This window comes from Mobula birostris, chromosome 30 (assembly GCF_030028105.1).
Source record: "Mobula birostris isolate sMobBir1 chromosome 30, sMobBir1.hap1, whole genome shotgun sequence".
Classification (NCBI taxonomy): domain Eukaryota; kingdom Metazoa; phylum Chordata; class Chondrichthyes; order Myliobatiformes; family Myliobatidae; genus Mobula; species Mobula birostris.
This window is the reverse complement of record NC_092399.1, coordinates 10,767,107-10,780,062: the sequence shown is the minus strand read 5'-3', so window position 1 is coordinate 10,780,062 and position 12,956 is coordinate 10,767,107. Positions and strand designations below refer to the sequence as shown.

At 39.5% G+C, this 12,956-nt stretch overlaps 1 protein-coding gene across 1 annotated transcript in view; it reads right to left on the bottom strand.

The window, feature by feature from the left end:
* runx3 (RUNX family transcription factor 3) overlaps window positions 1-12,956 on the bottom strand; it is a 207,780-nt gene that overhangs the window by 71,427 nt on the left and 123,397 nt on the right. Inside the window, exon 5 of the mRNA XM_072246993.1 lies at window positions 6,692-6,796. Within this exon, the coding sequence (XP_072103094.1) occupies window positions 6,692-6,796 (105 nt within the window). The remainder of the gene's footprint in view (window positions 1-6,691; window positions 6,797-12,956) is intronic.

Sequence of the window (12,956 nt, the reverse complement as noted above, 5' to 3'; positions counted from 1 at the left end):
GTTGGTCTTTTATTATGTACTTTTGATAATGTTTTGTGTAAACCAACTGGTCCTGTACTGCCACAAGGAACCCCTTTGATTTCTGGAAGAGGTGTCCAAATCTGAGCCAGGCATTCGATTATTCCTTGTCACTATCTACTCTGCTCAGATTCATTTTTTATTATCGTTATTATTTCTTTTTTGTTCTTTCTTTTTGTAATTGTCCAGATTGCTGACTTTTGCACAATCGTTGTCCACTCTGTTGGTGCAGTCTTTCATTGATTCTTCATGGTTATTGGATGTATTGAGCATACCCGAGAGAAAATGAAACTCATGGTTGTATATGGTGACATACATGTACTTTGATAATAAACTTACTTTGAAACTAGACGTCGCGATCAATATCCATTCGGACCTGGGAGGAGCATATAACCCGGCATTCTGAGGAGACACCCCCAACTGCACACTGATGATGGCTTTCCAATTGGAGCCGAAACACCCACAAGCATTTTGCCAAGCTCCGCGATCAACCAAACTTCCAAATAGCCAACCCAAGCTACCGATATTCCGCAAATTCATACTCCCAGAATTCCTTACCTAATACTATCACCACAAAAATTTTTGCCATAGAAGAATCAGCTTTCTTTCATTGTCCACATTTCTGGATTACTTTTAATAGGAGTCTCAACTTTGCTTAACCTCTGCTGTACATTTTAGATGATCCAGTAGGCAGGAATTATCAGCCAAACGTACAAGTAAATAAATGTGATGTCGGCTGAGGACGCAGGCTTCTGACATCCACAATCAGGATTGAAAGATGAATAGTGATTGACCGTTAAATTCTAGCAAAAATCATAGTTATGTTTAATGAAAAGTGTTTCTGTATAACTAGGTTTGTAGGGATTTTGTGCTGAGGCCTTGCCTTTTAATCATAGATTCCAAAAGGAGTGAAAAAATGCAATTTAGATCTAGATTTAGATTACATTTAATTTTCCATTTTATTGCGACTGAAGTAGTTATTGTTCCCCTCTAATTCCTTGCTTCTAAGCACCATATCCTAAATAACATTAAATGACGTTTGGTGGAGGAAGCTAGTACTGAGCATTAGAACATTAGGACAGACCATCTGGACAAAACAGGCCCTTGTTCATTTTGTTCTGTAAATTTGAGGGCTCTCCTTCCCCCCACCACCCCCCGGACATTTTAGGTTCTTGTAATCTGCGGGTAGATCTTTCCTCTGCAGTCCTGATGATGGATCTCAGCCCGAAATGTTGATTGCTGACTTCTCTAGATGCCGAGTTCTTCCTGCATTTTGTGTGTGCTGCTGTGGACCTCTCCTCGGGTGCTTTATGGTTTGCAGCTCAATATACTGCGTAGATTTTGAGGGCATGCCTGGGTCTTACTGAAGCAAAACTGCTTGCAGGCCTTCATCAATTGTGCAATTGAGTTTAGGAGCCGAGAGGTAACGTTGCAGCTATATAGGACCCTGGTCAGACCCTACTTGGAGCACTGTGCTCATTTCTGGTTGCCTCACTATAGGAAGGATGTGGAAACCATAGAAGTGTGCAGAGGAAATTTACAAGGATGTTGCCTGGATTGGGGAGCATGCCTCATGAGAATAGGTTGAGTGAACTTGGCCTCTTTTCCCTTGGAGCGACGGAGGATGAGAAGTGACCTAATAGAGGTGTATAAGATGATGAGAGTCATTGATTGCGTGGATAGTCAGAGGCTTTTTCCCAGGGCTGAAATGGCTAACATGAGAGGGCACAGTTTTAAGGTGCTTGGAAGAAGGTACAGAGGAGATGTCGGGGTCAGTTTTTTTTTTTTAAACGCAGAGAGTGGTGAGTGTGGGAAATGGGCTGCCAGTGACGGTGGTGGAAGCAGATATGATAGGGTCATTTAAGAGACTCCTGGACAGGTACATGGAGCTCAGAAAAATAGAGGGCTACAGGTAACCCTAGGTAATTTCTAAGGTAAGGACATGTTCGGCAAAGCTTTGTGGGCCGAAGGGCCTGTATTGTGCTGTAGGTTTTCTATGTTTCTATGTAAATGAGTTGAGAACTTACATCCTGTCTGGCTGATGTAGTTTTTGTTGCTGTCTCCACAGGTGATCTGCACACCACATTGCTCTTGTCCATTGAATTTACAGGAACCTTTGTTTATGAGACAAGTTTCCTTAAAGTCGCTGTTGGTTTGTGAGTGATTGCGACACCGTGAGGTTCAAGCAGCCGAGCTGTCATTTTGAGATTTTCTTGACACAGGGCAAGGCCACACGTTTCAGTGCACGTTGAGTGAGATCTGCGCGACTTCCTCTCCTTAGCATCTCCGGATGAAATTCTAAGGGTAGCCGTTGTTCTGGAGCGCTTTCAGTAAGTGTTTCTTTTCCCCTGGCCTGAAGTTTGGTGGTGCTGCAGTGTGTTTGTGCTCTCTTAAATAATTTTGTGTTCAGTTCTTGTTGCCTCATTATAGAAAGGATATGGAAGCTTTAGAGAGGGTGCAGAGGAAATATACTAGGATATTGCCTGGACTAGAGGGCATTACTTATGAAGATAGGTTGACAAGCTTGGGTTTTTTCTTCTTTGAAGTGAAGGAAGATGGGAAGTGACTTTACGGAGGTGTTCAAGATAATAAGAGATATAGAGCAAGCAGGTAGCCAGAGACATTTTCCCAGGTGGAAGTGGTTAATAGAAAGCGGCATAATTTTAAGGTTATCGTAAAAAAGTATAGGACGAATGTCAGAGGTAAACTCTTTACGGAGCGGTGGGTGCATGCAGTGCCCTGCCAAAGGTGGTGGTAGACGAAGATACATTAGGGGCATTTAAGAAACTTTTAGATGGGCATCTGAATGACAGAAAAATGGAGGGCTCTGCAGGAGGGAAGGGTTAGATTGATCTTGGAGTAGGTTAAGAGGTCGGCACAACATTGTGGGCTGAAGGGCCTGTACTGTGCTGCCAGGTTCTATATTCTGTGTTCTACCTTCAGTAACTCCTGCTGTATCTCCAATCTCATGGCCACAACTGCGAGATGTCTTACCTTCTTGTTCATCCCCTATGCTAACAATCTGCAGGCACTGAAAGCCAAACTTAGTGCTACTGAATCAATACCTTTCATCTTCTTTACTGCTTGTTTGATGTTTGAGCTACTAGCCCTGGACTTTCACCTGAGGTTTCTCAATTAAAAGTAAATAGACAGACCTTCTGCTGTAATAACTGCACTTTATCAAAATCTATAATTAATGTACGCTGAAACATTAGATAAGAGGTAATGTATTTATAATGATAAATTAAATGGTATTTATTTATTTGTTTATTGAGATATAGTGTGGAATAGGCCCTTCCGGCGCTTCAAGCCGCAACACACAGCAATCCCCCGACTTAACCCTAGCCTAATCATTGGACAACTTTACAATGACCGACTAACCTACCAGCCAATACATCTTTGGACTGTGGGAAGAAACCAGAGCACCCAAAGGAAACCTACGCGGTCGGGGGAGAATGTACAAACTCCTTACACGCTGCAGTGGGAATTGAACCTGGGTCGCTGGTACTGTAAAGCGTGGTACTAACCACTTCGCTAACCACCCTATTGTTCCTGGTTGTTGGGGAAACCAAGATAAAATTCGCAATGGTGAGGCTGGGATGGGAGACTTTGTGTTATAAAAAAAGACTGAGATTGTGAGGTAGTCTGTGTAATGATCTTTTTGAGCAGAGATTCCCAACCCGGAGTCCATGGATTCCTTGCTAAATGTGAATGGTCTATGAAAGGTTGGGAATCGGTGGCTCAGACAAATTGGGGCCAAATGAGACTAGCATGGGAATGTATCTTGGTTGGAATCGACTAGTTGGTCCAAAGGGCCTGCTTCTACACCATATAACTCTAATCTCCGAGTTATGAATCTATCTCTTCATCTTATAAACACAACTTTTCTTAATCACGGTGATCATTTTAAAAGGTGCTACTCTCCTTTAAAAGGGGTTCCTTTGAAGCTTTCTTACCAGCACATAAGACACTGAAAACACATCGGACAGTCTGCTAGTTCCTTTTCCATAGCTGGAACTTAGTCACGCAGAGCAGACCTGGTAATTTGAATATACCCATTCACAGAAACGTTGAGTTAAATAATTAATGCTAATTGTAGAATTGATCTTCAGTGGCAATTAGTCAGGAATGAACACCTGTCCAATAGTCACAATGTTGTTTATGTAAGATTATATGTGGAAAAGCATTGTTCTGCCTTCAAACCTAACAAATCACTCAGTATTTCTCAAACATTCCACAATAGAATGGAGGAAATTTCACTTTAAAAAAAAATCTTGAGGGATCTTGAGCAATAATTCAGATTGGTTAAATCAGATGCCTTTATTGGAGTCTTTACACCCCAGTGAGTGAAGCTGTAGTGAACTTTCCAGATTATCTCCTCAGCTATAACCCTGTCATAACTGAGGAACATTAACTAATGAAGATTTCTCATCTATGGCCACACACACCGATCGTTCTTTTGCACAAAAATCAAGTTCTTTCATAAATCTATTTAGAGATACCACATGGAACAGGCCCTCCAGCCTCTCGAGCCATGTTGCCCAGCAACCCACCTATTTAACACCAGCCTAATCACAAGACAATTTGCTATGACCTTTTAAGCCACTGAGGTTCAAAATAAATTTATTATCGAAGTACATACAGGATATGCCATCATAGACAACCCTCTGGACTGTGGGATGAAACCAGGGGACCCACAGGACATACAAGCTCCTTACAGAGTGTGCCGGAATTGAACTCTGAACTCTGACACCCCGAGCTGTAATTGCGTTGCGCTAACTGCTACAATACTGCGGCACCGCACAATCTCACACAGTCGTGGGACGACCAAAACAAATCTTCTTCAGAGCTTCCTTTGTGCTGACAAGGTGATTTTCAAAGTTATTTTTTATCCCTTCCCAATGTGTGTTATACTCAGACTTGACTTTTAAAAACAATAGACTCGATCTTTTATTTACTATTTTCAGACCTTCATGAGTGATGTGACCAAAAGGTTCCGTCATATCCATGGTCCTTTGAGGTATATTACCAATACTAATTTGATTTAAAGTTAATCTATACATAGCTGGCAGCATAAAACGGAACTCTTTCCAAATGTTTGCTACTGGGCTCTATATTACTAGAGCATACACAGTGCGGAATGGTTAAATATGTTTTCCTAAAGAAGGGTCTTGGCCCGAAACGCCAACTGCCTACTCATTTCCGTAGATGCTGCCTGACCTTCTGAGCTCTTCCAGTATTTTGTGTGCATTGCTCTGGATTTCCCTCCAGCCTTGTTGTAGGGTTTGGGGGCTTGCGTGCCTCAATGACCCAGAGAGCTATGTTGGCTGGAGTCAAGGCTTTCTGCTTTGGCTCTTGGTAGGGTCACCCATGCCAAACAGGTCAAAGGGTAGAGGCCAGTCTAAGAGTGGTCCACCAGTCCTCCGGGTTCGGGGGGCTCAGCTCAGGGCTAACAACCCTGGCTGGTAAAACACAACTGTTAAGGAAACAGCAATGAAGGAACCTTCAACATCCGAATATGAGGGTATTCCTGAGTCTCCACCCTGGCCTTGCATGACCGACAGTAGTGAAAACTGAGCTACTGACACAATGAAGGAAGCCCTGAGCACCACCAGAGATGGTCCTTCATTGCTGCCCTAAACACCAGTGGCGTAATGGGCAGTAGGTGCTCTGGATCTCCAGCATCTGCAGAATCTCGTATGTTCACGTTTTCTCTTCTAACAAAATTATACTTTAAATGTGATCCAGTGTCTTTTCCAGTGCAGGTCATACTCCCTATTTGGCTGTTAATGATGCCTATTTCATTGATACTAGTTCTTGGTTCTTTGATTACTAGGAACTACCAATAAAAAGAGTACTGCCCAGTTAGTAAATGCACTACACGATTCCACAGTTCAGATCCTTACAGAGGAGGCAGAACATTTCTGTAGTTTACCCATAATTGCAATGAGATCTGAAACCTGCTTCCATTTCATCCTTGGATCAGAAGCCTTGTCTGAAAAGAACAATCATTTCTAAACCCTGAACATATGGGGCAGACGTAACACATGTCACTTCCAAGACTAGTTTGCAAAGATCCAAGCTGGCAAAAAACCATCAAAATCTTCTACTTAACTTCCTTCTATTTATTTACTGATAAGTAAGTTATCCCGTTTAAAGACCAAATATTTTTTTAATGTAAATGCTAGTGGGAAATACATGCCATGTCTGATTACACATACGACTGAACATCAGTATCTCTCCGCAGCAATGTACAGTAGCCAAGAATACAAGTTGTTCAGCACATTGGGAGATGTATTGTTTTTCCAGATGGAGGCTCTCTTTAGCTATTAAATTCTTATAGTTTCATATCTTCAGCATCAGTTGCATTTTTAGCACTGTGTTTGCTCACTTGTAAGTTAACTGCTGCAATTAATTAATAACACTTTGAAATGGCTGTTAATCCTGCATGAATGCTCCCCATGTTATCGTTTGCCGTGTATTTAAGTTTTCCGAGTAAATATATACTAATTGATATCTCTATACTGCACAGCTCTGCAATTACATTGAAAGCAATGAATAAACCTATTCATGAGCAGTAATTGCTGCTGATTAAAGCACCAATCTTGGATGATAATTAATGCTGAATGAATGTATTCTATGTTTTATATTTGTAATATGAGTTTTGACTTACTGCGTGGCTCTCTGGGTCCGTCAACAGTGACTTTAATAGCTCTGTGGTAGGTGGCAACTTGAGGAGGACTGGTGAATACAGTGATTGTCAGTGTGAAGCTTTTACCTACAAGGGAAGAAATAGAAAATATTGTTTATTTTACTGTGTTTCTGCCAGACATGTCAAACATTGCAGACTGGAAAGGAAAGGGAACAGGAGGAGGGGTGGGGGGAATGGGGAAGAAACCTTCCTAACGCAGAAGGGCTTAACCATCCACTGCTGACTTTACCTTTTAAAAGCAAAATAAATCTTATTCTGAGAAAAAAAACTTTCGTGTTGCATTTGATCTGCTTCTGATAGTAAGGATGAAAAGCATTAGTTCTAGGTTTGACCTCTATGGAACTACATCTTCTGAGATAGGGGGCCCTATAATTCCTTGCTTCCAAAGCACCCCGTGACACCGACAAAAGATCTCTATAGCTTCCAAAGCATTTCCAAATGTGGTGGCTGGTACATTGAATAATTGTGTTCAACTTTTTTTTTGTTTTAAATAAAATGGGTAACAGTGAAATAAAATTATTAATTCTGAGGCTTCTTTCTTTTTAAAATCAAGTCCATTTTCTCCACTTTTACCCAGCACACTTGTCATGCATACCACAATCAGTAATGTGAGATATGCCTGGGCTCTTATTCTGTGGCTGTCGTTACCAACTCTTCGCAGTCTGTTACATTGAGGTCAGATGCAAACACAGGAATGTTGGCTTAGTGCGTCCTTTTGCCATGAGGGCATACCTATAAACACAGGGGAACCAAGCCTCAGCGGTAAGAATCGATATGTTGCCCAGTAACGAGCAATAACTGAGAAGCACCTGCAACCTTGAGAACAAAAAATAAATCTTCTGGTCAGGTTCGTAAAGTTGTTTGTATTGTGGTTCGAACCACAAGTGTCAACACTAATTGTACATGCCTTTTGGGAGTGTCTTGAAGTAATTCTTTGTTTTCCCGTATTTCTCACCTGTCATCTTCTCTGGGTCGAAATCTCTGTCTAACTGCTCAGAGGGTGCACATTCACCTGAAGGAATATAGGTGTCTCACTGCCACCTTCTCAGGGTCAATTAGGGATGACTATGAATCGTGGCCTCATCCCATGAGAGAATTTAAAGACGATTTCATACTAGATTAATAATACTAAAATACTATGCACACTCCTTTTTTTAAATGAGGTGATACGCTTTCATCAACAATATTAAAACCGAGTGTGGGAATTACTCTTGCACAAATAATTTATCCAAAAATTCAAATGAACTAAGATCATAGCACGAGCACGTCAAGCATTTCATTCTATTCCTTTATTTAACTCTACATCTCATCTTTATTGAATATTGACTCCTAAAAAACGTGAAGGGAATTTTCAAATGAAGGAGGAATAATTCATCAAATATTGTCTGACTATTGATCAGGAGTCTTTTTTTTGTCATTTAGAAAACCATTCTTTGAAAGCAGATAGTGTTGGGTTAGCACAACGCTTTACAGTACCAGCGACCCAGGTTCAATTCCCGCCGCTGCCTGTAAGGAGTTTGTAGGTTCTCCCCATGACCGCGTGGGTTTCCTCCAGGTGCTCTGGTTTCCTCCCACAGTCCAAAGAGGTACCGGCTGGTCGGTTAATTTGTCATTGTAAATTGTCCTGTGATGAGGCTAGGGCTAAAATGTGGGTTGCTAGGCAACGTGGCTCGAAGGGCGGGAAGGGCCTGTTTCATACTGTATCTCAATAAGAAATTAATAAATAAGCTGACAGATAAGGGTGGAGAATAAGACTTTGTACTACAAACTACTGTGCTACAGAGCAAGGAGGAATCAGGTGACCTTTCCCAAATGGGGCATTTGGGAGCGAGTAGAAGAATATCAGCCCCACCTGGCTTTTACAGCCAAGAAACAATGTTAACCACTGGCGGAAAATCAGTTTTACTGATTCAGTAACATTTCAGGCTGGCATAACCTATAAAAACCTTTGCATTTAATAAAGGGAGCGGACAGTGCGGATGAAATCATTCATTTAATCCAAGGCTGCAGAATTTGAGGCCACAGCGGTATTACAGCATTTCAATGGCCCAGCTAGTATACTTTTTAAACCACATTTCGGATACTTTTTTTTTAAGACTTTCAGGTTCAAGTTCAAGTTGAATTGTCATTCAACCATTCACAGAAATATACAAGCCAACTGGCTGGTTTTGTACATATGCCCGATTACAGGCGACACATAAAATACAACAGCTCCCATTTTCATATTTAACAGCACCATGTCTTAAAAGAGTCAAATTTAAATTTTGATGTGGGCACTTAATTCTGTTCGACGTGGCACAGTGCTCAACGCTGCCCTGTGATGTGGTTCACTACGTACTATTGTTTTGGGACACCCTTGTGGTTCATTGTGAGAAGTGGAATCAAACTAGCATTCACCTTATTAATAATATTATTCCACTCTACATCCCTATAGTTAGATTTATCACACCAGTGCCTACTCACAAACAGAAATATGCACATAGCTAGTTTAGCAGAGAAACATTTATTGGGCAGCAGCTATCATAAGCAATGGGCCGTAACTTTTAACTACATTATTGGTTTCCTCTTCAGTATTTTTATATATATTAATAGCACCGGATGTTAGAATGGATGGAACCCACAACACGACAGTGAATAACCCCGAGTAGATCTCTAGGTGACTTGTTCAACTTGACCAAAGTGAAATTGAGCTTTTATATTGTACAATAACAATAAAATGATATTCCTGAATTGTGCCCAGCTTAACAGCATAACATCAAGAGCAACACATACACAAAATGCCGGAGGAACCCAGCACATCGGGCAGCTTCCGTGGAAATGAACAGACAGTTGAGGTTTCATGCTGAGACCCTTCCTGGAGATGCCGGAATAAAAAGTTGGGGGAAGGAGGCTAACTAGAAGGTGATAGGTGAAACCAGGTGGGTAGGAAAGGTAAAGGGCTGGAGAAGGAAGAATCTGATTGGAGAGGAGAGTGGAATTTGTGTGGGTGTATATGTTACTCTGGATTTGCAACATCTGCAGACATCCCCCTGTTTAGCATAACACTTAGTCTTACTGTGAATTTGTTTTAAGTTGGTGCTGTGATAGCTTCTTCCAAAATAAATGCAGGTAGCATGGATTCTAAATCCAACATGGGATGGAGAGGACGGAGGCAACCTTTTCAGAGAAAATACAATTAAGCTGTGTGCAATCAAAATTAATTAAGTAGCAAATTTTATGGACTAATAATATTTTCAGTGTTACAGTGATTCACTCAACAGTTAATGTCATCTGCAGTTATGCATTTGTTAAGTTGTGGTTAAAAAAAGCACTACACTCAATAGGATTTGGTTACTATTTTTGTCACAATACAAAATATGTCTTATAATCATCACCCATCAAATATGATTCTTTAAAGTATTCAAGTAATTATCTTAGAATTCATTTAAATAAAATATTTTGCAGGAGCGATGTTTATCACCCAATGAACAGGATAGGCATTGCAGTTCTCATTGTTTTGAATATAACATTTTAGTCTGCACTATAAGGTGTGTGCTAATGTAGCAGATTTCTGTGGAGCTTGGAGTGAAATGTTTCCTGGAGACAGATATATTCTAACAGAATGGTGTTCCTCATAAGGCCTCCATGAATATTGGCTTACTCAAGTAAGAAGAGAATAGTGTTAGTTTCAGCCAACAGTAATACTGCCAAAATTTAAAACAGGACCAAGATACTTCGTGATGGAATATATTAGAGTCAGTCAGAATCCAGTGCAATTTTAATTGTTTATATAATGTGCAACTGGATCTTCATTTGGAATGAAATGAAAAGCAGTAAATTTAGGAAATTAAAGATTTTTTTAAATTGTCAAAGCTGAAGACTGCATAAATAATTATTCTTGTTTTCTATGTAAAAGACTGTCTTGAATCAACTTCGATTTTGCAAAATGAAACCCATTCTCAAGCCAATAAATTATGAATCATTACGAAAAACTTTAATATGCAAATTTAACTGACTATTTAAACTTTTTTTTGCTATTGTGTATACTTTTATACTACACAACTGCAAGTTAGGAGAGTTTGGTATGGTCTTTACCTGGGGCTTGTTTTTTGATGTTGATAATTGTTTGTCATGTTCAAGTACTACAATTATATAACTAAATAAATTATTTGAAATATACGTTCATCTAACTTTACTTTCCCCTTTTGGAATAAAGTAATTTTTAATGAGTAACATCTGCCAAATATTACCAGCTCATTAAAAATTAATCTCCTTTGCATATCCATGGGATATTGTGTTCTTTTGGGGGGAAATATATAATCTTCTGAGACAATTGGTTGTTGTGAAAAATAAAATAGTTTAAAATGATCAACGGTTTAATGTGCATCAATGAATGTCCACAGACTGCAGCCTTGAACAGATTTGCATTTTGTTTGTCCAAAATTATTCTTACAGTTTAATTTTATTGTATCTTCCGTAGATGGGAAGGTTGTGATTTTATTATATATTTGTCTGCAAAATATAAATACATTTTGATATCAGTGATAGCCTTCAAATATTATGCAGTAAGTAACTGATAAAAATTATCCCAGAATTAAAATGTAATTGTCAAAACTGAAAACTCCAATTTATGAAGAAACAAAAATATAGACAGGTGTTTCTCATTATGTGAATGGAAAAAAATTAGATTGTGGTGCAATCACTCACTTTTTAAACCTAAGTGTTTCTTTGAATGAAAAGCTGATAAACAGCAGAGACGGAACAAGAATGTGTGCACCAGTAATTAAGAAGTTAAAGCTGCCTCAAGGTCAACTTCGCATTCGCCAGGGTGTGATAAAAAATATCTTCCCTAGAACAATTGGTTAGTGAAAGGGTAATACCAGCAGATTTTTTCTAATGTCCCCCAACAATGTGTTCTTTCAGTTAATAAAACATTGCCTTTTCAGCTTAATTGCTTTCTGCACTGTATTTACGATTTAAATGCAGTGCCAATTTACTTCTGGTAATCACCTTAATACTTCCATTTTAAAATCCTCTCTGCTGAAAATCAAATCTTGCACGAGAGGGAATGCAGAGGGAGGACAGCAGAGTAAAGGCAATTAAAGGCATCTTTAAAGTTTATGCACCTTAAGTGCATTGAGGCTCTCACTTCTGACTGATATAATTGTGCATCTCGGTACGAGCCGTAATCGATTATATTATTTAAGAAGTCCTGCAAATGAGTTACTGTGAGTGACGGTCCTTGGCTCTTTTGAAGGCAAACGTTAACATTTGGTGTAAAAATGTAAAACAGGTCAATTTTTGAATGAACAATTAGTTGTATCAACTGGCAACCGTTAAAGATAAGTTTCTGAAAGAGAACGATGATACAGTATGTACATGATTTCCGATCACATTAAAATTAGTTCGACTACTATAATAATTTTACAGCCTGAGATTATTTTAATAATTTCAATATTTTCCATACATAATGAAGGGGACGACTTATAAGTGATGATGATGCAGTCCGTTAATATAACTCTCGGCATCGAACGTAGTGGAGAATGTTTGAATAGAAACCACTTAAACAGCCCCAGAGTTACAGGGGTTTTGTTTAAAGATGAAAGCGCATCATTTAGTATCACCCGCAATTATTCTCCCTTCCATCTCACTAAAAAAAAACAATAACTATTGGGTTGATCTATAATTACGATTTGGTTCAGCTGGATGAGTTGATACAGTCACAAGAGGAAACCTTCCTCATCCATTAAGCAGTTGGAAGTTTTCAGAAAACCCTCAGATCAGGAGGGGATCAAGGGGAGAAGACAGAAATGCTGGGGGTCCAAGCAAGTGATCAGAATTCGCCATGAAAAGTGCGAATAGTCCAGGTTCTAATAAAGCTCACGAAAGCCAAACTCCCAGATTCTGATCAATTTAACTCACCAACAAAACACACACAAAGATCGACAAAACGGTCAAACAAAGATCAATTTCAGATCGGATGTTTCGTTTTGTTTACAGTGCATTCCCCCCCCCCCCCCACACACACAATTGGAACAAATAGAATTGTTGAAAGGCACATAATTCGTGCAAAACCGATCATTTTAACGTCTTTTTTTATAATAAGCAGATAAATTAAAAATATTTAATTATATTTAAAATACCAAATGAAAAATGTGAGGATGGTTAGGAGAGGTTTGTCAGAACTTTGTGTCGTCACAGATCTTCGAATCAGAGAATATATACCGTAAGATCAAATGATGATATG